General features: G+C 44.0%; 1 protein-coding gene across 1 annotated transcript; it reads right to left on the bottom strand.

The window, feature by feature from the left end:
- Positions 1-613: 613 nt before the first annotated feature.
- On the bottom strand, positions 614-26,799 carry LOC306713475 (cytohesin-3-like; the record flags this gene model as incomplete). The annotated part of the gene is made up of 13 exons (XM_079183169.1): positions 26,564-26,799; positions 14,684-14,766; positions 14,225-14,289; positions 13,323-13,389; positions 13,078-13,196; positions 11,148-11,228; positions 10,917-11,029; positions 8,905-9,053; positions 8,651-8,762; positions 4,671-4,747; positions 2,912-2,983; positions 2,646-2,800; positions 614-686 (listed from the first exon to the last, which is right to left on the bottom strand). Exons 1-13 carry the CDS (start codon positions 26,580-26,582, stop codon positions 614-616), a joined length of 1,185 nt encoding a protein of 394 aa, XP_079039295.1. The 5' UTR covers positions 26,583-26,799.
- Positions 26,800-27,300: the final 501 nt, after the last annotated feature.

Below are 27,300 nucleotides of genomic sequence, written 5' to 3' on the forward strand. Positions count from 1 at the left end.
CAGACCAGCTGATCTATAAGATTGAGGCTTTCTGTAGTTGCAGGAAACTACAAAAACATTGTTGTTGGCAGTTGTCAGAAGGACATTTCAGCTGAAGATAAAACGGTAGACTGGCATCTGGGAGTCTTGTTGGCAGACAGCAGGCGAGCCAGTCCGGATGAAAGGGATGCTGCATATGAGGAGGACTGTTCAGGATTCAAGCCCTCCCGTAGATTTAATTCCTTGTATGTCCAGCAGAGGGCAGTCTCGTCACAGCCACACTAATGCAAAGATTTCCCATGATTCCAGTCATTGGCTTTAGTCCTTATTAAATTTGTCCGTTTGTTTTCATCCGGCTTAGTAAAAGTTTTGCACGCAAAAAAACGAACATCGGCGTCCAGGGTCTGCGTCGGATAAAGAAGCCAAGAGGCCGAGGTGCAGACAGTCTTCAGGTGGAAATGAGCTAGAAAAACTCCCAACCCGTGTCTGCTGCTCGTCCTCCAGACCTGAAAGAAGAAACGAGAGGGCTTCATCCCCCCCCCCCCCCCGTGACGAAACGCACACATACACCCTCGAGCACTCTGCTGGTCACAGACACGGCGGCGATGCAGGTGTGGTTGAAGGCGGGCGCTCATCATTTCTTATTGGCTATCCTCCGCTTCCTGGTGGCCAGCATGTCGTAGAAAGGATCCCTGCTGATGCTTGCTCTGCAAAAAGAGAGAGAGAGAGAGGAAAGAACGGATCACTGATCCACTGGTTCCCACTGTATTACTGTTTTCTATAGAGAGGAGGAAAACACTGTTACACACGATCAAGTCGGGATGTTTTGAACATTCGAGGAGGATTTTGGGCATCAGTCACTGCATCTTAACCAAAGCACATCCCGTCATCCCAACACACTGAGCAACAAGATGCACCCAGTTACGCCACATAGCTGTTGTCAGCTAGTCAATTTAAAGCGGACTCAGGAGAAAACTGTCGATCGGAATGTACGTAGGAAAGTCCAATTATTCTTGATAAGTGTGACAGGTTACTGTCATTACAAACAGTTGCCTATTTGCACACCCAGCAGACACGAAGCAACATTGTCATTCGTTTGAAGTCGTGTTTCTGTAAGTCACTCTGATGTTCACTCTCCTTTTTGCTCTGCTTTGGTCTCCACCAACTCCTGAGGGGAAGTGTCTTGCTCTTCAACTGAAACATGTTCCACTTTGTTCACCAGCTAGTTGCTTTGTCATTTTTTTTTATCGGGCAAGTGACTTAAATGGCTCCACAGTCTTCCACGCTCCCTGTATGACACTATAAGCCTCATAAAAAGCCCTAAAGTGACTAAACCGACGATGAGAACAACGCTGAGTAACCCTCAGCCTTCCCAGCAGCAGAACAGTAGTAACGCTGAGCTGGCACAGTCCTATACGTGTGTGTGTGTGTGTGTGTGTGTGTGTGTGTGTGTGTGTGTGTGTGTGTGTGTGTGTGAACAGAACCTCACACCACAAGAGCAGTTTCCAGCCTCACAGATGAGTCAGGTGGGACAGCGTGGCTACAGTGTGTGTGTGTGTGTGTGTGTGTGTGTGTGTGTGTGTGTGTGTGTGTGTGTGTGTGTGTGTGTGTGTGAGAATCTGCTGACCACAGGACAGTCTGCCGCCCCAGCAGCTGAGTCACGTGAGAAGGTGTTTGAGGCAGCACAGCTCTGTCCTTCTGAGTCCAATCTCTGATAATTCATTCTTCCAACAATGGCCGGAAGAGGCTTTACATTATGATGCTCCAGCGCAACAGGGCTAAAAACACTGCTGGTTCACCACCGAAAGCTCTGAGACGTGCTACAGCCGTGTGAAACAGACAGTGTGTGTGTTAGCTGAAGCTCAGTTGACTAAATCTCCCAAACAGAAAAGGGACCACCTCTCTCCTCTTTCCAATCACTTCAACTGTGCGTGAAGCAGCCTCACCCGGAACAAGATTTCCAGTAACTTTCATTTAATGGATACAAATATGTCAATGCTAAGTGTATTTTTCAATGTAATTAGAGCATGGAAGCGTTGTGTAATATGATTTCTGCTGCGGTATTGATCATATTTTCCAGAGTAGCTGAAGCTGAGTGGACGATAACCAGCGAGCTGATCAATTACTAATTTAATGCTGCACCTCCACTCTTCTTACAGGTTAACGAGGCAGCGTTTCTACGTGACGAATCAGGTGTGAGGGCTGCCAAAACACCTCTAACAGAGCAGCAAGGCAAAGTGTCTGAGTAGGTGTGTGTGTGTGTGTGTGTGTGTGTGTGTGTGTGCCTCTGTGCCTGCTGAGCTCCAATCAAAGGGAAGCAAGTTTATCCAGCAGAGCAGAAATCACCTCTGAGTGTTATCTGTGTAGAAGTGTGAGAAACAAAGTCACATTTAGTCACCAGCGTGTGTGTGTGTGTGTGTGTGTGTGTGTGTGTGTGTGTGTGTGTGTGTGTGTGTGTGTGTGTGTGTGTGTGTGTGTGTGTGTGTGTGCTGGTCTGCACATTTCTGATTAAGCTCACAGCTCTGTGTTAGTGTGTGTGTGTGTGTGTGTGTGTGTTAGTTTCTCACAGTCAAGGTCAGACATGAGAGTCTCACATGGGAGCAGCCCGGCGATGGTTAAGTGCCCTCTCAGTGTAAATGGATCCACACTAACACAGCGTCTCTTACTTGATGGATTTGATCCACTCCTCCTTCTCCTCCGGCGTGGGGGCCGATATCCTGTACACCACGTGGTTGCCCTCAACAACTCGCCCGTCCGCCTCCGTCTTGCAGGCCTTGATCACCTGACCTTTGTGGCCGGGGTTGAAGAGCTCGAAGCAGTTCTGGGGGAAAACAGGAGGCAACCAGTTGATATACATGGTGAGAAAAATATATACAATCCGTGGGAAAATTTCAATTTAAAAGAGAGACAGAGTCTAGAAGTTGGTTCTTACAGGTTTCCGGGGCTCGTCCACCTCTCTGATGCTGAGGTTCTCCAGAGGAATAATCCCACGAGGCTCTTTATCCTGGAAACACACACACACACACACTCAGCGTTAACACATTCAGGGCGCAACGACACATAAGGAAGAAAGGAATCCTGCCCAAATAAAACCACACACTCGAGTCTTTGAAGAAACTGAATGAATTCCTCCTCATTGTGTCCGTAGAATAGATCATTGTCAAGTCAGACTGAAACCATCGTTAAAACATCAGGCCTCTTGGTCCTACCACTGTTTTCATTGTTGCTAGTGTGTTTTTTTTAAATAAGTGCACATTTCCCATAAATCCTGTCAACAAGAAACTTCCCTCTTCAGTGGAAGATCTTTCTTTGTGTGGTCTTCCAGACATTAAATGTCTTACAGATATACAAGAAGACTATTTCCCCAGCAAGGAGCAAAACTACTGATGCCACAAAGTTGATGGAGTAACATTTTTCTACGTCCCACGGAGCACCTTTGGTTTCCACCAAAGTATTTTAACCATTATCTCTCCATAATGAGCCCGCCGCCATCAAAGTAAAAATCAAGGTAGTGATAAAAGCACACTTGACATTTTTATTCATCCTGGTCATGTAGGGGACAGCGCCCGAGGGAAACATAACCCTATGCTCCCTACATCCTCCATCTTCCATCCTCCAGCGACTGCTTTTGTGTCTGCGGGGCCAGATGTGAGGGGGGGACCTTGAGGAACAGCCTCGTGTCCTGCCTGTCATCTTCCTACTAATGAGGGGGCACAGCAGGGGGAGGAAATGCCCTGGGACGGCTGCTCACAGCTGGCTGTGTGTGCGCCTTTTTTTGAGTGTGTGTACCCCCACTGCAGTGTGTGTGTGTGTGTGTGTTTGGGGAAGGGGGTGTTCTCTGAAATGGGGTGAAGCGTGGGTTGACAAGGCAGCGGGTTGGGGGAGGCACTTGGCTTGCGGCTTAGCGGTGCCAGATGTGCACCGTAGACTTTGCAGATGTTTCCTATGATGCTTCATGTCAATTGCTGGAGTGAGGTTCATTTAGGTCAAAGGGGCTGCATTTGTTAAAGTGCAGAGCTCTGTCTTTAACTGTGTGTGTGTGTGTGTGTGTGTGTGTGTGTGTGTGTGTGTGTGTGTGTGTGTGTGTGTGTGTGTGTGTGTGTGTGTGTGTGTGTGTGTGTGTGTGCGTCTGTGAGAGATTACATGTGTAGCCTTTATTCTTTATGTTTTCACTTTACTTACGGTTTATCCAATTTAACTTAACCTGACTACATTATAATAATTTACACATTAGCTCTTTCACACACTTAGCTAAACTACCAATATTGGATTTAATATTTTAAAATGTAAAACTATATTTATTGAGAAATTAATATGTTGATATTTTTGCTTTCTTGCTGAAAAAAAACAGCCAGCCGTTTGTTAGCTTAACCGAGCATAAAGCCAGGATATGTACCCCAAAAAAAGCCCCAAAAGTGTAAAAACAAGAATTTCTGGTTTTAAGGAGGGTTAAGTGCTGCACAATTTCCTGGCTGGGCACAATGACTTCTCCATGTCGTCACTGTGAGTTGGCCAGGGCAACTAGTGGAATCTCCGGAGAGTCACCACTCAACACATAACCCCCCATAAATCTTCTCATCTAACTCTCCGCATGTCCCTTTAAGATCCACTCCGATCAAATATGTAAACAACAGAAGAACCCAGATTGAGTCCGTTCTGACGCGTAGGAAAACGTCAATCTGCCTACTTACTGTTGTGTATTCAAAGTAATAGAGGCAGTTGTCGGTCAGAATGAACCACCGTCTCTTCCACGTCTTCACCCTGCCGCCTGCGGAGAAGAAAATTTCATGTTTGAGTTCAAACTTAAGAGGCGACAGTGTTTGTGCATGTAGAGGTTAACCTGCAGGAGACCTTAGCTCCACGTGCCACATCTGGTTCTGATCATCGGCTCTCTGCATTATTAGGCTCAATCAGAGGCCTCCAGCACCCCCTCCCAGTCTCAGGAGACGGATGCCCGAGGGCTCTGCAGGGCTTGTTCAACACAGTGGTACCTTCCAGGAGAAGCCCCCAGACAGGTACACACCACACACACACACACACGTGACAACTAAAGCAGGAGTGCACTCGACTTCTCTGACCAACGAGAGTGACGGATGTTATGAGCTTGACTTGAGAAAAGCCAGCTTTAAATGTAAAAAAAAACCGGAGGCAGAAAACTAACGATCGTTTGAATTTGGAAAATACAAGAAGTGAAACACTTTGTTTTTTTATGATACAATTAAACATCTAAATGTAGCAATAAAATAAGGATGTCTCCTTATAAGAGACACATCCTCTCCATCTGCCTCCCGCATCAGATAAAAGAAGATTAATGGGATTATTGGATTTTCTGTTAATTACATCAGCAGTGATGCAATTTACCTATGTAATCCAAAAAAACACAGTGTGTCTGATGTCAACGGGCAGTCTGCAATATGTGCCCCATAATAACATGTTTGCTGACTTAACAGGATGAGCACAAAGCAGCCGTTACTGATGTAATCAATATGTAATGTTGGCTTGACCCAGATTTCACTGTATACTGCCAGCTAGAGTGAAATCAAAAATCTGTAGTATATTATTTATGAGAAATGTTTACTTTCAGATGCACTCGCATGCATTTAACTCATTAAAATGTAATGAGGATTTAAAATACGGTGTACTTTGGTTGGGTTCATACAAAATATGAAGTTTTATTTTGCCGCTGACAACATGGAGGTCTGGAGAGCTATTTATCCCATTTAGCCAGTTGTTGAACTTCATCCTGAAAACCCTGACGTTCATCACGGATTTCCGCTGCAGGACCATGTTTTCATGTCTCTAATGCTGATTTATCACTCACTTGTTTGTTTATGGACGCTCCGGAGAGGGAGTATATGTGCACAAGTGTCAGGGAGTTAAAAGTCTTGCATCTCTCAATTTCATAATTTGAATTGTTGGAACAGGATTAAAAATGTTTCCCACTCGTGTAATTTAGTCAACAGCTGCTATGTTGGATGCAGCTGAAGTCCTTGCATGCAGAACAGGCACAATACTGGTCATTTATCTCATCTAAATGTCGATTAGATGGCGTGTTTGTCTGTTTTCATGCTTTGCTGAGAGAAGCCAGTCAGGGACAAGTCCAGATATAATGCTGTGACATCACATCTCCCTGTTCCATTCACTTCAGTTCAAATGAGTGTGGAGGACAGGAAAAGGTCTGTCTGTTTATTCTGTCCCAGAATACAAGCTTGGCTGAGCTCTGACAGTTTTCTCACATGACCAACAGGGCTGTTTTGTGATATGAGGCCTTTTTAAAAAATATATATGTTTAAATATCTTTTATTTTAAGACATGCTGTTCATACGTGATGATGATGGATTCAGGCATAGCAGCAGGCTCAGTCCTGGATCATAATGAAGTGTAATGAGAGCTCAAGGAGCTTCACAGCCTCATAGCAGTGCAGCAATATAACATATTGAGCAGCCTGACAGGCCACCCGAGTGCTTCATTCAAACAAAAGCAAAAAAAAAACTTCTCTTATAAAGCAGGGACTTTGCTGATGGAGCTCAAATTAGCGTGGAATTCACTAATGGGGGGGGGGGGGAACTGGACCTAAAATGATGTGACAAGTGCAGCTGATGGGATAGAGAGCAAATGAGAAAGAGGGGGGGTCTGCAGCAGCGTGGGACAGGAACAGAGGGAGAAGAATGACAATAGGCAAGGGTCTCCTTAATTTCACTGCATGACCAGCCACGCAGCGGTAGCTACACATTCCCACAGCGCAGACTCAAGCGGCCCATTCATTCACTAAAAGCTGAGCGCGTGCGTTCCGGCAGACAGCTACACGGGAGCTGTGTGACGCGTAGGGCCGTCTCTAATGGTACAGCGCGTGAGGCGACCTGTTCAGCTGAACTCTGCTTCAGGGAATCTACGAAGAGGCAGACGCCATTTTTTTGTCGCAGCAATGCATGCGAGAGTTAAAAATCAAAGCATGCAGCGGTTTGATTTAGTTGTTTGGTTGACTTGCTAATGTTTTAAGGGGTAATTTGCGTTTTCACTTTCTTGCCGGGAGATCCCACGCGCACGCCTGTGAGCGAAATATGAAGCTAACGTTACGGCCAGCAGCTTGGTTAGCTTAGCATATCACAGAGATTGGAAACAGGGGAACACACAGACACGTCAGTGCTATCAATCTTATCCTGCAACTCTCAGCAAAAATGCAATTAAAGCACATTTCACAAAAGTTGGCACTATTCCTTTAAACAAGTGCAATCAGTTGTCTTGTCCAATATGGATTTGAACATGAAGATTGTCAAACTGCATGCACCGCAACTACAGTGAATACAGTAAATAAAGCAATTTTTGAATCCAAATAAGGAGTTTAAATAACTTTTTAATTAATATGAATTGGTTTCCAACTTGCCTGACTACGAATGATTTGCTTATGACTACATAACCTTTCGTTTTTAATCTGGTTATCATGGCACATGTTGGTGAAAAGAGGCAGGATAATAAAGAGACCGTGTACTGTGGTTATGTGAGGTCGACAGTTGTCTTTTATGCTGAGAATTCTCGGGATAAACGTTTGTTTTTCGGCGTGCACACCATCTGAGACGAGCCCTCTGCGTCATCCAGAGCCACAAGAGGAATGCAGCCAATCCTCATGCAGAATTAGAGAGATCACTGACCTCCAACTCGCCTTGGCTTTGAATGAGATAACCCATCACCTCACAATGCTGTTCTTATTAGCCCAATAACAGCTCTGATACAATAAGCCAATTAAATGTTCAGGGGCCCGGTGTTCTAAGGAGATAATGGTAGCCAACGCCTGTGTGAGGGCACTCTGTGATGAACCGAGAGGATGGAGGAAGGAGTGTTACCTACCTCCTTATACAGACAGTTAAGAAGGGACAGCCATCACAGAACAGAATGAGAGAACAGAACAAAAGGTGAAAGTGTGAAAGGTTAGAGAAAAGGAGTGTGGAACAAAAAACAGAAGGATTTTGAAAGACACAAGCACAAAAATCACAATGGCAGTAATCAGAAAAAGGAGCATGCTTTAAGTGAGAGGAGAGGAGAGGAAGGAGAGACAATACGAGACGAAACCAAGAGGAGAGGTCACGAGATGAAGGACGAGGGAAGAAAAGACACTTTGCTTCAATGATCTCCTAGCAATCTTATCAAGCACCATCATGAAGGTGGACAGTTTATGGGCAAATATTAGTTTTGTCTTAGTCTTAGTTAGCGCAAAGGGCTCACAGCTAAAAACAAGCTAAAAGTCTACAGCCATGCTAGTGACTTAGTGAGGCTGTACTTGGATGGTCTGACACCACTATAGATATATTTCTCCATTTTGGACTATCAAGTTTTGTCCGTTCCCTCAGAAGTCAGCGCCATCAAGACAGTTTACAATTGGCGTAACGATGCAAACTTGTGTATCAAAGTTCACCTCCACTAAACTCGCAAATTTCAGCAAATCTGAGCAGTTCCCTTGTAGTGAAATAATTCAACATAATATTACAAATGCTATTTTCCGCCATTGTTGCCCATGAGCTGTCCACCTCCAACATGGCCGCCTGAAAGCCCATCGTAAACAACAAACAACACTCATCACCAGGGTATTTCTCAGCAAAACTGATGTTGAGGGTATGCTTACAAATGATAAAATCAACACAATCAAGGTTACTTTTTTGACTCTAAATGCACATACCGAGCTTTAAGAGCCACCCTTCTCTGTCGGGGTTGAAGAACGTGTGCGTCAGATCGTTCCCATCATCTTCTGGGATTTTGAAGGGCTCGTTTTTGATGCTGTCGTAAAGGTTCTGCAGAGAGGTGAGGCAAAGTATTAATCAAAAAGGTGAACAGTAAGGGGAATGCCTCACTTGTAAGGAGCAGTCGTGACTAAGCGCTCACAGAGATCAGTCATTGCACGGACAAATAAACGCATTACAGACAAATCCTCACCCTGAGAAGCTCCTCTGGCAGATCCCCTCCTTCGTTGATGCCTCTGTTCATAGAGATGAAGCGTTCCACGGGGGGCTTGTCTCTGACGTTGGGGTTATGGAGGCTGGTGTTCAGCATGATGATAGCAAACGACAGCACGTAGCAGGTATCTGAGAGCAACAACAAGGGAATCAGATAGATCAAAAATACATCACAGATCATTAATATCCAGTTTCTATGAATTTATTATTTACTTTGTTTAATTACAACCACATTGTCTTTAGCGTGGTGTTACATTTACAGGTTCCAGTACATATAACAGGATGTCATCCGCATATGGTGATATTCTTTCCTCATTTCCGTTTCTTTTTAACACATTGTTTATAGTGCTATTATAGATAGTTAAGTGGATTGGAAAGTGAGTCCTAATTCCTCTAAATGTAGATTTGATTTTAGTTGTTATTCATTTAAAGGAACAGACAAAGACTCAGAGAATAGACGGAGTGGACTATTCTTTTTCTGTACTGCATTTGAATTTGAGGGAGAGAGAGGTGGAAGTGGGATCAAAAGTCGGGGGGAGGCAGGGCTTTAGTCTCTCTACTGTGAGTTAATGTTCAGACACACACGGGCCAGTGGCTGCCTTTAAATGAATCATTCATTCCTCTCTGTCTGCCTCCTCTCACTGACACACTTTGGGTCCTGGCAGTGCTGCGATGCCTATTGTCTGCCCACTAACACAATTCTCTGTAGGAAAAAAAAAAAAAAAGAGGAGCTTTTGCACACAGTGTGTAATACGGGGCGAGAGCAGCTGCTAACTGTGAGAGGAATGTCAGTGTATTGAAAAACTCGATGTGCATGATGAAACACAGAGGGAGAGATGGATTGCTCATTCCATTGGTGTTTGGTTGCTGTTTCATACATGGAGCTAAGCTGCTGTTCTGCCCTGAACCCACAACTGTCTCACACATATATGCATGCATGCATGTGCAGAGATTGTCACTGTCTGTAGAAAACCCCATATCTCTAAAAAGCCTTCTGTGTGGCTTAACCACCCTATATTATTCCATTTTATTTAGTAGCATTTGAATTTGCTAAACCCATACCTGAGCTAAGTACTACCTCCATGGGACCGCATGCACCCTCAACAATCTCGTACACAATACGTTGCTCTAAAACCTCTTTAATTATTTACTGACTGTTGTAGTTGTAGGCGTTGTTTATCACAAGACCATGTATCACTCAGCCTGATTCAGTCTTCCTTAAATAATGGATGTCCCTTGTTTGTTGCCGGTTGTTTACTCTGAACTCATCTTCTGCAGCGAACCGTGATCTGTAGTTACTGTAATCTGCTTAATCCCCATTGAGCTTTAGTTACAGAAACTCTTATGGCTTAATGATTGAAATGAATTAAAAAAACACAGGCCATCACTCAAAGCATCCTAAACCCTCGGGCAGCACCTCCGTTGGCACATTACGCTAAATTGCTTATCCGTGCATTGACTTTGTCCGACATATTGGATTTCCCACTTTGCTCTTATGTATCCCGGGGGGTACTTTTGATGTTTCTAAGGGGTACGTGGAAAGTTTAGCTCAATTCATTAAAGATCATCTGAAATTACGATTTGCTTAAAAAAAAGAAGAAGAAATCTGCACTGAGTCAGCTGTAACATCAACACTCTGGCAATTAAGAATGATTAAAAACTATGCAGCAAGAAACCAGAGAAGTCTGAACAGTTAGCTAAAAGTAATGCATTAAATGGCCAGTATAGATAGCTAGATCAATGGCAATGGAATAGCTAAAGTAATGGACAAATTATGGAAAAGTCTATAGGTAATTGCTTAAACATCTAGTAAAATTAATTGATTAAACTGACCTAAACATTAATTGTTAGATTGCATGAATACAAATATTGTAACAGTATTTACTCATATAACTATATTAACATCCAAATCAATTCAAATGAAGACATTTGGAACCTGAAAAAGGTTGGGCTCCTCTAGTTTACGCTGCAGCAGCCTGCTTTGTGTCTGACCTGTCGACTGGAAGACTCCGGGGTTGCACTGGCAGTAGCGCGAGGCAAACGACTCCATCATACGGTCGATCTTCTGGGCTTCACCTGGCAAACGGAAACTCCACAGGAACTGGCTACAATTTAGAGGGAGAGGAGGGGATTTCATTTGTGATGCCCACAGGGAGTCAGGGTGCACATTGACACAGCTGACTTTCTTTCTGCTCAATATTTTTGGTCAATCGTTCTGCTGACCGTAGTGCTTGGACCAGATTGAGGTCTGCAAACTCGTGCAGCTCCACAAACGTATGCAGCACCTTGAGGTTGAAGTCATCCCTGGTGGGGAAAATAAATACAGATGAGAAAATCAGATTTCCAATATCATGCTCTCTCTAAGCAATTCCTTTTATTACAAAGAGCAGGAAGACCATCCAGAGAAGATGCAAGATAACTCTCTACACAATGTGAACCCAGAAGACATGCTGGGGAAAAACACATTTCCTCCCTGAAAGCATTTCTCAGCCTGAATTCCTGTTTCTTAGCATTCCTGTCATACATGTGCACTTATTCATACCGGGCGCTGAGCGTGCGGTCTGGAAGCAATTTAAACAGCTGGCTGATGCTGAGTATTTCTCTACCCTGAGGGGGGGGAAATGGTGCGTTTGACTGATGAAAAACAGCTTAAACCAAACCCACACAGGCCCTTTTGGTCAGAGGTTTGTTTGGCCATCGCTGGGACTTTAGTAGGAAAAGTCAACAGCTGCTCTCAGGCTGCGGTCACAGCTTCTCTGATCATGTTTGTTGTACATCAGGAGCCATGATCCTGATCCTGGATCGTCTTTGTGATGTGTATTGTTCAAAAGTAGCCGGGAATTTCCTGACTCAGCATTTGGGGTTTATTTGTAGAAAGACATTGTGGAAAGGCTGAGAAAAGAACAGAAAGTGTCGGCTGACATGAAACAAACATCCAACTTGTTTCGCAATAACTGTAATTATTTGGTCGATGACTTTGGGGCATTCGTCTTCTTGTATCCTATACTGGCCAAATGAAATGAATCCTGTCCTACGAGGGTTCTATATAATGTATTGCTATTGGTACATTTATTACAAAGAAATGGGAATGTGGCCTGCTGTTTGTAAAAAATGAAATTGCATATATACAATACGTGTCTCAGTATGATCGCAATGAGCGTATTGTATGCAACAAACAAAGCTGAATTATACAGGAACAATAAAAAGGTCTGGTTGCGTAATTTAGGAGTCAATCACCCACATCCATCTCCCACGATCTATTCTCCTTCTAGCTATTTTTCTCCTTCTTCCTCCTTTTCATGTGTGCTTCCCTCCTGTTTTCCCCTCTCTTCATCTCCCTCTCCACTCAGCATGTAATGATAGGTTCCTGCTCCCTGCATAAGCTCAATTAGTGATAATTACTGAGCGCAAACCCTCAGCCTGTGTTTAGTGTGATTTCCACCGGGTAGGTGGCCTCTTTGATGATCCTCCGTGAGTAAAGCCTATTGCCAACAAGAGGAGTCCCCAGAGCCCCCCCCCCCCCAACTTTCAGCTTCATTCACAATGTGTGAGTGTGTGTGTGTGTGTGTTTCATCGCTTCTGCTGCTGTCTACCGCTGAACAATCAGCACCTGAACTGAGGTAAGATAATATAGACTGTAGTCGATGTGATTCCCTGCATAGAAAGAGTTCAGACAGTGCTGCATTTATCCAGGATCCACTTTAAAATTAATATTAATTTTGCTAAATAATGCTTGTTTGTTTTATACCTTTTCCTGTTTCATTTAGCTATACTTCCTCTCTCTATGAACTCTTGCAGCTCCCTTTTCCTGTCTTTTTATTTAGTGTATTTTGGCCTCGTACAGTGTGTTCAACCATCTAATCTCACCCTCAGATAACACCATATATCTCCCTGGCTGCAGGACTTCCTTTCTTCTTCATCATCCAGCAGTCTGGCCTGAGATCTGAGGAGCTGGATGGCCCTTTTATTACCAGTTATAAGTCCACAGGGGTGGACTATGACAAGACACCCACACTGACTCAAAGATTCATGTTGGAGGGGGTCAATCGGGCTCTCTATCAATCCAGTCCATAATGTCTTTCTCTAATCACAGGGGGAGCATAAATCTCATGCAAGGACTTTCTCCTGCAGCCTGATGGATGCTCTGTCTCACCGCTCGCCCAAGTAATCTCCGATGACGGTCTTGTTGAGGCCCTCGCCTTTGTAGAGGAACTGGGAGATGTCTTCGGGGGTGTGCTGGAGGAGGTCGTTCTCCAACAGGAACTGGATTCCCTGAAGGCGAAAAAATGAGAAAACAGGATGGTTGATCGTCTCAATTGAGTACGGATGAAGGGAAATGTCAGGCCTGAGAATGAATCGCTCTTCAGACAGCGGAGTCCGTTACAGGACACGCGGTACCTTCTTTGGATCCATGTTGAACTTCTTCCTGCCCATGGCGATCTGCTTGTTTCTCTGGGATGATTTACTGCAAAAACAGACGCATTTAATTAGCGTTACTGGCACGTATCCACCCTAAACAACACTGAGAATAACAGATTGTCAAGTACCTGAATGTCAAAACACAGCAATATACTTTATTTAAAGTCCCAACAGTGATTTTTTATTTCCTGCCACATCTGTTCCCATTATACGTGTGTGCACATAATCTGGAAGAACATATGCACGGAGACACCTGGCACATACGGTATGCTGTACATTGACTCTCATTATTTGTTTCATGCAGCTGTTGTAGTCAATAAGTCAATATTTGATGTGTAAAAACCACCAGGTAGCTATGGCAACCATATATTTGACATATATGACGTCCTTCCCAGCTATAGCTCAGCCTACACCTATGTAATCCAACTGCCTTTGACGTCTCATGAGCCTTCATGCAAATCCGGAACTCTCTTTGAAGCCTATTATGTACAGAAACTCTAATGCACACTAACTGCCTTCAAAGAATAACAACATCCACAGATCATATCACTGAACTAAATGTATAAATAATATATAAATATATCCAAATTACAAGAACATTGTAAAGACTATTGCTTTGGCCCTGGTGTCATCGTGTTTCTAGTTAAATTAATGTACAAGGTACACCTACAATCTAATGCAATGCAATACATCCGCTCTACATTCTACCACTAAGAAGCTTATAATGTTCAGTTTTTGTCTCAATAAGTTGAATTTAAACATTCACACACACACCGTGTTGCCAAGCCACCAAGTGCCTGAAAATACTTGATAAATACTCTGTTGCTGATACATTAGAGATGTAAGCATCGCATGCACAAACTGCAACTTCAGTTACTTACCTTTCTCCCACACACGTCAGCTGCTCGATCTCCGTCATGACCTCTGCTATCTCAAACTTCAACCTCTGAGAGAAAAAGAGTGAGACGGTTGGTTTCTTTCTTTAAATTGAAACTGGGAAAAAAGGTTTTAAAGGCATGCAAAGGCAGAGGATGTACTGGACAGTAAGCAGTGGATGTGCTGCAGGTCTATTTGCATTATGCACAGCATGCAAAATAGACCTGCAGTAGATAGGCAAAAACAATTAACAGGTCAGAAATAACTGACTAACAAGTACTGTGCTCCTGTTTTGGTTTCCAGTTCCACATTAAAATGATCTGCTATCGATACAATACATGACAATTATCAGGAACAACACAAAACTATCAACTTAGCTTCAATGCACTGCTAATGAACAGAGGCCTCAGCTCAAATGTATCCTGAACATATCGTATATTATACTCGTATGTGCAAACACACACCTCAATGTCGTCGAGCAGCTCTCTCTTCCTGCGTCGGATGTTTGAAAGCTCATCCCTCTCCACCAGAGACAGATCCTCAGGAACTGAAACATGTGATGGAGAAAACACAGCAGGCTTTAACCCTCATATGTACACAGCTCGCATCACGGGCACCCACCCGGCTCACTGCAGAAAACAGAAGTGAATCAAATCTAGTGACTAGTGTAGAAAATCAAAAAAAGAAGACATCCTCGGCATGCGGTTGAGTGACGGGGCTGCTGCTGCTGCATTGACTGTTTCGGCTTGTTCAGCAGCAGCAGCACATATCACGAGCCTGCATGTTCATCTTAATTAACCAGAGAAAGAGAGAAGGCCCTTAATTATTCCACTTCAAAGGGTTTTGCCCCTTCCCTCGCCCCCGTCTCCACTTGGCTCAGGGGGGAATTCTATTAATAAAACCAATCCAGATTACGTTTTCTTTCATTAAAAGTGAATTTGCTCATTTAACACGGCCTGCGACCTTGATTCCCCGGCCGTGAGGGTTTCACAGCTCCGGGCAAAAAGAAGGGAGGATAACTCGCTTTCTGTTCAAACGTTTCCTTCCCCCTCTTCATCACTTTGTCTTTCCTTCTCAATCTTGTTCCTTTTTTTGATCCCACTCCTCTCTCTCTCTTTTTTCACTCTCCCCCACACACATTTTATTTAATCACTCTCCAGCACAAAGCGCAATCTCGCTTCATTAAGACAGCTTAAAGGCAGAAAACGCAAATCTCTCAACGGGAACATGGCACGTCTACTGTCACAGCTCTGTGCCTACATGTTGCTACAGGAGAGATAAAAAAAATAGATATCACTTGTTATTTTCCCTTGCAGGCGGGAAACAGCGCCAATTAATGAAAACAAGGTCAGTGGGCTCAAGAGGAAGCATTCAGCCCACTATTAATTCAACAGCTTGTGAAAGAGTTGAGTTCAGGGGAGCTTAGCATTGTTAGACAGTATTCACATTAACACTGGGACAAAAGGTGCTTCCTAACCGAGTTATGTAATCCTCAAGCACCGTGATGAGGGTCAGGTAAACAGCAGGAGAAACAGCTGAGGGATTTCCTTTGTGGGCCGTGTTGTTAATAGACAAGACAGGGGGATAGAACTGCACAAGGACGGAGGGGACGAAAAATAAAGATGTTAATTATCGTTGCTGACCTCCGGCTACCTCACAGCACTTATACGCAATACAGCTGTGAGCGCTCTGAATGTGGCTCCAAAGCCAATTAGTGCTCTCAAAAAGTTCCACGGCTGTTTTACACAATTCCTCAATCTTCTACTTGAGGAGTGCTTTCTGCATCCGTCCGTTTGCCCAACAACATATCTCAAACAAAGCAGACGCTAACCTGTTGGTGACAGATTGCTGCTAAGGGTTAATGCTTGAAGCAACAGTTCGACATTTTGGGAAATACTCTTGCTATCTTGCAGAGTTAGATAAGAAGATTAATACCACTCTGATATCTGTCCAGTAAATATATATGGCTGTTACTTTCAAACAGCTAAGGCTTCAGGTTAGCCGTTTTACCCGATTTCCAGTCTTTATCAAATATCCATTTGTATGGAGGTTTGTATGTGTACATATGTAGCTCAGAGGAAGATGAAAGCTCCGTGTTTTCCATTTGCCAGAGGCCGTGCATTAGCTAATGGAGATGTCTACTGGCTGTGTGCATGATTACAATCTTGATTCATTACAAATCTAATGAAAAGCAGAAGATGCTCCCTTTAATGAAAGCCTGTCACCATTAATGGCAGAGCATTGCTATTATCCTCAAAACCAGGTCTCTCTTACTGCGTTATATACTGTAATACATGTCTTTCAAACCACACATTTGATAACAGAAAGGACTATAAAACCAGTGTTAGGGTTTCTGTTCCAGTAGATAATCTTGTTTAGTGGTGGGGGGGGGGGGGGAGCTCTTCTACAGAGGTGGTCCACCAATTACATTATTGACACACCTCCCCCTGTGACCCTCTATGACTCATTCAGGAAATGAGTTTAGTGTCTCCAGCAAGAGAGGTCATCGCAGGGCTGGTCTTTACCTCCACATTGGCTCTAACCAAACACAGCCACGCTTGAATGTTAATCCACTAAAATCGTTTGCGGGGCGAGTCATTGCTTTGTAGTGATCGATAAGACCTTTGGGAGGGTCGCATCGTCCAATAGTGGGCTAGCTGTATTTGGTGAGGTGCTCATTTAAATTTGTGCGTGAGAAACGTGACTTAAAGTCAAATAAAGCCGCCGTATGGAAATCCACAGAATGGAGTGGTGGGTTGAGAGGGTCCAAAGGGTTTAAACTCCAACACGTGCGCCACAGAACAAGAGGCTCGGGTAATTTCCCCCCTAAAAACAAAATCCCTCAAAATCTACTTAAAAGGCGTAAATCCCCTGCTGCTCTTCACACCCAAAACTAACAACTGTCCCCGGCCACCCACTGAAACCAGAGGCTTTGATGGCATTTAAACTAATGCAGGGATACTTTGACACGCACAAACCCACACCAGTCTGCAGCAACCCTCAGTTTCAGAACTTTCACCGTGCTTATTTTGGTTCACATATCAATATGCTTAAGCCCTTTGTTAGAGTGGACGGACAGAGAGGGGAAATAAATCAGATTTAAAAGGCCTTTTGAAGTGATCACCAGTATTCATCCCAGTGGCGAGGTACTCGGAGCACATGGAGCTCAGAGAGTGAGAATCCCACGCTCACTTAACACTGGCCGCGCTCCCAGTTTTCACTGACTCGTGTGAGTGAGAGAGGATTTGTCGAGATCTAGTGGCTTTAGACCAGCGACTTTACCGGCTGTAATGTCTTTTAAAGTGGATGAGCTTTAAAAAAAAAAAAAAAAAAAGATAACCCTGTTACTCTGGTTGGCCTTTCAGCACAATGGGACACATGCAAGGAAACAGGAAGGCGAGGGAAAGTTGCTCTTGGATCCAGACTCTAATCTGAAACCAGCCACCCCAAATCCCTGTAAGTGTAGACGAAGACATGCTCTGTATTAAATAAAGCCTGGGTCAGAAAGAGACAGACAAGACAGACAGACTTGTGCACAGAGCCGCACATGAGCACATACACACTAAGACCAGCTGGCACTAATCCCACACATTCGCCCTCTCCGCCGCTCTGTGAGCCCAACACGAGTCTGTCAGAGCGGAAGTGTGATGTACAGTAATTTACACAGATGTTGCCGTCAACCAGCCATTGTCTGGCACTGCCTTTAACCTACTTTGCCTCAGTGATGAAATGATGCGACAGAATACGCTTCAGCACGTAGTCTGGCGTAGCTGTCTGCAGAGGCACTTTGGCTCTGAGCCACAAAGCAGGAATGCTGGGACGTTAGCACAAAGGCCAACGTGAGGCGGTGAAGGAGGTCATGATGCAGACGGTGAAAGGTCAAGCACACAGGTGTCTGCGTGCATGTGCGAAAAAAAAAGCCTGCTGTCACGTAGCAATAGCGACGTGCTAAGTGAAACTGAGACTCCAGCGTGACAAAAACAAGAAAACATCATTCAAGCATTTGTGATTTAGTTGCCTTTAATGACCAGGACGGAGCAGAACTTTGTACACATTTAAGACGGCTAACACACTGGAAAATGACAGAGAGCATCGGTGAATATCTTGGATATGGAAGAAACCACACTGCCACACATGCACATTTTTCATGGGAACTGTAGTGTGTTTAGTTAAATGTTGTTTACATTTTTTTTGAATTGCTGTTTAACTTTGCTGTGATAGATGCTCTGGAATATGGAAGGTAAGTTTTGTTTAATTTTCTTTAGAAAGACAGATTAGTCTCCTTTAACATCTAATTTATTAAATGTTCACCTGCAAGTCACTTAACGTCATGTAGGTTGCTCTCTTTTCTTTGTTTGTTCAGCCATGATGGCTGTAGCTCCTAATGATAAATACCTACTACGGTTCTTCTTTGTGTTTTTTTTCCCTTCAAACTGCTGTTATTTCTGAAAATTCAAATAATGAAAACACTATTCCTTCATAAATAGAACATTTTGTCTTATACGCAGATAACTTCCTTTCAAATTGTTTGAGTTTTTTGCGTTCAAATCATGCATTGGTACACTGTGCTGTAGCCTGTCCAGTAGTAATTCAGTAACAACAGTCCTGGCGGTCGCGTGAGAAGAGAGATTTGGGGAGCTAATATGGCTTCTAGTTTTTAACCACATCTGGGGTCACGGGGAGAATCTGGGGCTCGGGGAGCTGAAGAGCCCTCACGCTGATTGCTCTGGTTAATCTGCAGTTTTGGGGAGGGACCTCCTGCTGCGAGTGCATTTGTGCGAGTGTGTGGTTGCATAGAAGGTGGTCTGCACACGATGTCCTCTTTATATCACACATCTGCTCGGCATCAGCACTATGTCAATATTTGATTCGATGAACACCGAATCGGAGGGGGTCTTCCTCTGCCGTACGCTGGCGGCCAAAGTAACCATAATCTGATGATTTGATCGGCCTGAGAATGGATTAAATGGATGCTGTTTCTTCTGGCGTCCGGGCAAGATGAGGGGCTTTCACAGGCTGAGAGCAGTCCAAGTGGCTCCCTGTTCACTCGCTGCAACAGATGATCAGCCAGGTTTTAGGCAGATATTTAGAGGGAAGCTGTAGAAGTTTAGTCTATAAAATCTATGTTAGAGAATATAAGAGAAATATACTAACGTCGAGCACATCTAAAATTCAACAAAAAGTGTCTGAATACTGGTGTCACATAGAGGTAAAGCCTCTGTACTGAATCTAGTTCACATTACTCCCAAATCACAACTGTCGCTGTTCCGTGTTAATTAGCAAATATTAGCACGATAGCGCGCTAAACTAAGATAGTGAACATTAAACATTATACTTGCATAGCAAGCATTGTCATTATTAGCATGTTAGCTTGCCGGCTTTTGCATTAAGCTCAAAGCATGCTAACGACGTCGCATAGCTGCTAGCGTAGCGGTCGAGTGTTTTAGCAAAATTCACACTGAAGAACAAAAGGATGGAAGACATGCATGTGACAATCATTTTTGAAAGGCGACATATATTTGAGGGATCATTTCCTGACAGACACAGGCTGTTGCTTCCTGCAGGGTGTCAGGTGATTGACAGGAAGCAGAATGAACGAATGCTTTATCTGATGTGAACACGCTCACCTCCATTATTGTGAAAAGATATCTATCTTGGGAGGCAATTTTGAAATCCGTACGGCTGCTTTTCATTCTGTACGCCTTCGAATGAGGGGGAATACGTTTTGATACCTCTGATGATGCTGACAGTTGCAGACACCAGAGGGTCAACCTGGATGATTGGCACTGACTTCAAGCCTTTCGGTGTGCAGCTCTGTTGACCAGGGACGTGTAGCTCTGTGTCGGCTTGGAGGTCCAGGATGTTCCTGTGGTGTTAAGCGCGCCTGCCCGCAAAAACACTGACTCTGGCGGACAACCCTTATCCCATTCACAATGGCACCAGAGCGACCTTTGATCGTTACAACAGAAACCACCATGCAAAGTTGAAATGATTTGTCTCTCTTGGCTCTAAGTTCCCTACAGTTCCTTATAGATGGATCACGTTTAATATCAACCTGTCCCATGGCTACATGCTGGATCAAAGACAGCTCTGGAGCCTCAATTATATTTGAAATGGAACATGAGGGAACATATACACTTGATCATGAAAAAATAAAAGAAAGTGCAGGAAATGAAATGAAAGAGTGCCAGGGCATGTTATTAAGGTGAGAACGAGCTGGGCGTTGGTGTGGTTCTCCATTTCCATTGAGCCAGAAGCCAAGAAACACACGCCTACCCTCCAGACTCTCTCTCTCTCTGAACACCCCTCCCTCATGTCTGTATGGTCAGCTGGACCCTGTTTTCTCCTTACCCTCCTTCCACTGACATTAGGTGTGGATTACTCACACACACAGTACATCTCTGCTGCCGTTAATGTCTGTCTGTGTTCTCCTCCCAGACTCCCGCTCATTCAATTTGCCGTTCCTTTTGTCTCCCATCTGCTCTATGTCTCACACTTAAAGAGGCTTCCCCCTCTCGACAGCTCCGAGCAATAACTCCAGGCAAAGGCATACCTCTAATCACAACAGCCGAAATGTTGCCTTACAATGTCTTGTATTCCCCTCCCACACACACACACACACACACACACACACACAGACACACACACACACTGCCATGGTGATGTGAACATGTCAGGAAGCCTCCCCAGCTTTTCTCTCTCTCTCTCTCTCTCTCTCTCTCTTAATCAGGTCCATATGTAGTCGTCTCTCTCAACAATTAAGTAGTGCAGTTTGTTACAAGCTCCAGCTCAATCCCTGCACATCACGCGCCAGCACTGTCTGCGTTTGTGTATTTGTCTGGTTGCATGTGGTATACTTTACTGTATATTTAATCTTCTAATGTTGTACCACAAAACCCGTAAGCCTGGCAGTCAAAATGAATTTCTGTTCTTTCCAAATCTCCCCTTAAGCCTTGAAACAACACAGCCAGCCTGCCGGGTCAACCAAAGAGATTGTAAAGAGTACATTTTAGCACATTTTGTCGGCATCTGTGTCGACACACAATAAGAGACGCGTTTTTCCTTAAACGTTGCCGACATTCATTTCAGGCTACTGGGGTGTTTCAGGAAATTTGGAAGTGGTGAATTCGATCCAGCTCCGTGTTTTTATACCTAAAGGGAGAATTCTTTCTGTAGCCAGGTGAATAAAACAGATGTGAAGTATGGAAGGAATTCACATAAAAGCAAAGGCTTTTAAAAGGATTTGTAGCTTAAGATACACCTATATATCACCATGCAGTGTTGGTGGTATTTGTTCTGGTCAAACACTTGACAGTTTGGGAAATAAACTTAGCTTAGCACAATGAGGAGGGGGGGGGGGGGACTTCTCTGTCGAAAGGTAATCAAATCCGCCTGGAAATAGTCTGTGACACAACACCTGCAAAAACCCAACATGTCACATTTCACAGGCAGTTTTTGTAGGAATTAAACAAACAAGATACAAAGTTTTAACAAACAAGCTTCTTGTTACGTTTGGACGGAGCCAGACTAGCGGTTTCCTCTGTTTCCAGTCTTTATGGAAAGCTAAGCTAAGCTCACTTGGCTGTAGCTTCATTTTTAACGCATTGACATGAAAGTGATCTTCACGTCTAGACGTCGGCAAAAAAACAAATATATTTATTTTCCAAAATGTCAAACTATATCACTTTATCTCATGATGTCGGGACAACTGTGGAACAAATGTTGGCGTAACCAGCTAGAAATGTCATCGTCTGTTCCCTAAAGATAGACAGGTCTCTTTGTTTACGTTAATAAAGGAGGGTAGAATGCTGCAAAACTCAGCATCCATATATAGCTTTATTACATTTCTGTGATGCCTTTACTTTTCACTCTTGAAAAGATGATTTGAGCTTCAACTAACTATGGACGTATGATTATTTATTTTTTTCTCTTGATAAATCTAATGCATGAAGCAGTGAACACAGACCGCTCGGTGACGTCTTCATGTTTTGTCTGATCAACAGTCCAAAACCTGAAGATATTTAGTTTACTATCATAGAAGAGCATAACCCCCCCCCCCACAAAAAAACAATTACATTTGAGAGGGTGGAACTAGTGACCAGTTCTTTGCCATTTTTGCCAAAATACCTCTAATGCACTTCACCTATAAGCAGATTCCACATGCGGTGCATCTCCAGGGAGGCGTTAGGTAGATGACAAATGTAGCTGCAGAGAGACGCAGATGTCTGAACTCTGTTCTGCGGCTATCTAGCCCTTCAGCACCGACCACTTTACAATAAGCCAGCCAGACTCCCTGGGCGAAGTTTAGCTAGTGACTCTCTGATGTCCTCCCACACACTCACCCTACAGCCACAACAAAGGCCGTGCCCTAATCACACCAACTTCCCCTTCTTACCAGCTAATCCCCCTCAGAATTACAGCACTATATAGGCGCCAAGAAATCACACATACAGAGGGTTGATTCAGGTTTTCCCCTGAAAGCCACCCTAGCTTGGGTTTCATGCCTGCTGGGTGAATGTGATGTGAAATAATTGCATACAGTCAGATGTCCAGTAAGTTTGAGGAGAAGATTACAAAAAGAAATGCAGAGAAGAAAGGCACTTTTTCTTTCTACTGGGAGATATTTTCAGTCACAAAAGCCGAGGCGTGACACTGCACACAGACACTGCCATGTGTGCACCATTAAAAAGGCCCCTACAGACAAAAACAGCAAGTGCTGCAGTCAGATACGATTTGTTATTTCAGCGCACATTCACACATTCGGTCCAAAGAGAATAGAAGAATCGAAGGAAAGGCCTTTCCCATTCAACTTTTCCCACGGGCAGATAGACGGAAGAGTGTTGATTGACACAGCAGGGTTATCACGACGCTCACACAGGATATATGGTCAAGGCCGCCCCATTAACAAACATTTCAGCACATTTTGTGGCGTCCGAACCCACAAACACATGTTGGCATGTTGGAGCCTCAGTCGTCACAGGCGTCTTTATTTAGGTGCAAGGCATTTTTAAAAAGGTGAATTCTATTCATTTCAGCGTTTTAAGACCCCATACTCCCAAAACAGCTGTTTAGTCAGCCCATATTAATCCCTAGACTGCAGCATAACAAAGCTGCTATAAAGAAGAGAAAAATACAAGAGAGCCAAGTGTTCAAATCCGTGGCCTCCGTCCAGACGTTCAGCGAGCCGCTTTCCAGCCAATTTCTGCTTCTGTGTTTTTTCCACTTCTCCATCCAGCTATACGATGACGCTAAAAATAGACATGTGAGTAATAAAAACACTTAGAATTTCGAGCCTGTTGCCGATTTTCATCCATTTTGAGGCCAGGCTCTGTCTGCTCTGCGGGCATGTTAACGGAGCAGAGAAGCGCCAACTCTGATTAGCGAGCGCCGTAAACATGCACTAATGAATCCCATGCTACGGCTGAGAACCGCAAAAATAACGCACACTGCCACCTTTTGTAGTGGAATACATTGTGTGGATAAGTTTAGCTGAGAAACAAGCGTGCAGGGCCGTCTCCCTTTCGCTGCAACAACCGCCAATGACGTCCCGTACTGCAATGACGGGCTTTCCACGAGTCTGCAAAAGGCCTCTCAGTTCAGAAACTTCCTCATTTCTTCCTCAGTTTGGGGCCCTGGTTCATCAGTAACTCTGATCACCTCAATGCAACCCCCCCATCCCCACATGCTGTTTCAGCCTCGTGAGAGCCTTAGCCGTTCATATAACATTTATTAATCCTAAAGAGTATCATGGCATCTGTTCACTCTGGTTTACTGGCTGCAGAACAAATCATAGCCCCAACTTCGAACATATGTTGCATAGTTTGCATGCTGTACTGTAAACGCAGGCGTGACAACACAGTCCCTAATGCACAGATATGAGGATAATGTGCAGATGTGTTGGCACACACTTCTAAACACAGGGTGGATTCACAGGCACGGAGCGGAGAGGTCCCTAGAAATGGCTTAGGCATGATACGCTTTGTTCATTGTCTCGTGATATTTTGTTGGGATGTCCGATCCTGTATTTAAATTGACTAAAATGCTGATTAAATACGTATCTGACACATTGAAATAGCAGCTGTAGGCTACAAAATCTGACACATCCTGATCCAAACATTGCAGGTCCTGATTCAAAACTATGAAGTTATCATAGCAAGTTTCTATTTCTTTTATTTTGCCGCAGCAGTTACCCAGTGAATGAATTGTCTCTTGATGTGGGTGTAACTGTGACTTCAGCTGCTGGAAGTGACTGGTGGAGACAGATTTAGCTCCTAAGTGCTCATGCTGTGATACCAGAGTATATCAAGGTGTGCATGTGAACAATGTTAAGTGATGCGTGCAAGAGAGCGAGAGGCAGCGAGGGTGTGTGAGTGAGCGACTGAGAACTCTTGATTACTTTCACATTTATGGTAAGTTATTTTAATAACTCTCTCACAGGCTGCACACAATCTCTTCTGGGCTTGTGTCGTATGTTTCCAGTTTGATCACAGACAGCGAGCGCCTGTGCTCTCTGACATCCTGTCACATGTTTCAGTGACCGGTATCTCTTTCTTTGACTGGCCTCATCCGTGGCGGGCGGAACATGCGATTAACAGATATGTATGCTCTATGGCACGCATTGGATCACAAAGAGGATATCATTACTTTCAACAAGCCTCTGAAACAACATTTAGACCACGGTGAAGACCTCTCCTTTGAAACACCCCCCCCCCCCCCCCCCCCCCGGATCATGAATATGCTAAATTACTTTCATGGTAGTTTGCCCTTTATTTGGCCCAGATTTTGATATTTCTTGTGTACAATTTGTGCCCGAAGTTTCACTAAAGGAGCCATCAGGGGGGGGTCACCAAATTTCTGGGACATTTCATTTGAATATACAGCAGTGTTTATGAAAATTCCCCAAAATACAATTAAAATCTAGCATATATAATAATATAAAGACATGAAGAGTATGATTATAGAAAGGCAGGAATAGTTACTACACCCGAGCCGATGTCTGCACAAGTCTAACTGAAATAGGTCAAACTGGGTCAACCCCACTAGGTTTAGGTAGAACTGTTCAGACACTGAGCATAATGTGTGTGTGTGTGTGTGGGGGGGGGTGGGGGGGGGGGGGGGGGGGTGGAAGTCCAGATGAGGGTCTCTCCTGGATCATGCTAATCTCTCACAGTTTAACTGACAAACTGTTATCAGAGTATTGCCATTTGTTTACACTATACCGCCTTCGAGGCCTTCGGCCCTCAAGGCGGTTTGGATTATCTGCTCGGACGCATCCTGCATGCGTGTTTCAGCACACATATCATAAAAAAATAACTGATATGGGACTCCGGGGCTGCAGCCGCCATGTGAGCAGTAATCCTGGTTAGACATGCAGAGCTGCACGGGGGCTCCATTCATTCAGACTTATCACAACACCACACATTCAGGTCTATGGCACCAAATACTCCTCTATGCCTGTTTTAATACTCACTGTTGGGTATAGCCCAATGTGACTTTAGTGTCCTTAACCTCCACCTATAGTGTTAGCTTCTGTATGCAACTCAATAAACGCAGTCCCTTATTGTCCTTAAAAGGCACTTCTTCACTTAATATGCATGTTTTCTATACCAAATAGTGTTTTTTTCTGATCTGTTATAGTCGATATCATTGGCAAATACTATATTTTGCACAATTTGCAGCTTCTGCAGAAACCTAATCATAATGTGTTAATCTCCCGTGGTATTACTATGACTCAAATATCACAACAAGGGCTCATTTTTCTTCATTTTCTATGTTTTTTTGTACAATGATGTAGATCCTGCTCGGTCTATCCTCCATATGGAAGGCTGCCAGTCAGATACCTTATCAATTTCCACCGGTTTAGAGGCTTCAAACGGCGCAACGAGATAGTGGGAGCAACTTCAAAGCCTTACAGCAAGACATCAAACAGATGGAAAAGGTGCATGCATGATAAAAAAAAAATTGCCTGCTTATTTTTGGTGTGTGTGTGTTTTTCAACCATGACTTCAGCGTTTCTAGACATGTTTCTGTACAGGGGACTCTTTCTCACCTGCGAAAAAAACCCAACCGAGTCGCACTGTTTTTATGAGAAATGCTCCTTTAATAACAGGTCATAAATCATGACATCCTACCGTTGTTGTTTTTCTGGGCAGGTCTGCATAAAAAAACAACAACAACACAACATCCTGGTTCTGAAATACCTCCATGCATCTCCGTACATCCGCGTCTCCTCCTGACTCTCACACACACACACATTCATGCCGTGCATCCATCCCTGCACACGGGCTGAGGAGAGGAGAACAATGTGGGTCTGCAAGGGGACCGAATAAAAAACACAGCCTTACCGTGGTTGTCTTCGTCCATATTGATTGTAGCAGTGACAGGGCAGTCCGGCAGGAAGGTGTGTATGTAGAGTGTTCTTAACGGGGTTTTTTTTTTTTTTTCTTTGCTTTCCCTGCTGGCAGACAGTCCAAACAGCCGGTGTGTTATCGGACAGAGGAAGTGTGGACTGGACTGGTGCGAAGATGTCAACAGAGAAAATAGTATAAAAAGGTGAGAGGAAAAAGAAGCCGCAGGGAGGTCCTCGGATACCGAAGGGCTGTTTCAGAGGTGTCTGACGGCGATGTGAGAGAGCGGCGGCGGCGCTTCTCCCTCTCTGCTCTGCTCCATCCCCAGCTGTCTGCATTCACACGAGCTACGCTGCGTCCACGGCGACGTCATCAAGCCCCGCCCCTGCTAATAGCACCCCCACGCTACACATATTATTACACACACACACACACACCCACGTATATATACACCCACAGACACACAAAGAACACATTCTAAAGGCAGTTCAATTTAAATATAGTCTATAAATGCTTGATTTGTTATTCAAACTTACAAATATAAACTAAAAAGTAAAAAAAATAAGTAAAAGAAGCAATATAAAACTGAAAAAAAAGTTAAGTTAAATTAAGATTTTAGGGGGCAATACTTCTCTCCATTATTTAACAATTATTTGCTGAATCCAGTTACATTAAAGTCCAATAGGGTATGTTGTCAGTAAACATGTCATTAATTAATCCCAAATGTTATCATA

The sequence above is a fragment of the Pholis gunnellus genome (assembly GCF_910591455.1).
Source record: "Pholis gunnellus genome assembly, chromosome: 21".
Lineage (NCBI taxonomy): Eukaryota > Metazoa > Chordata > Actinopteri > Perciformes > Pholidae > Pholis > Pholis gunnellus.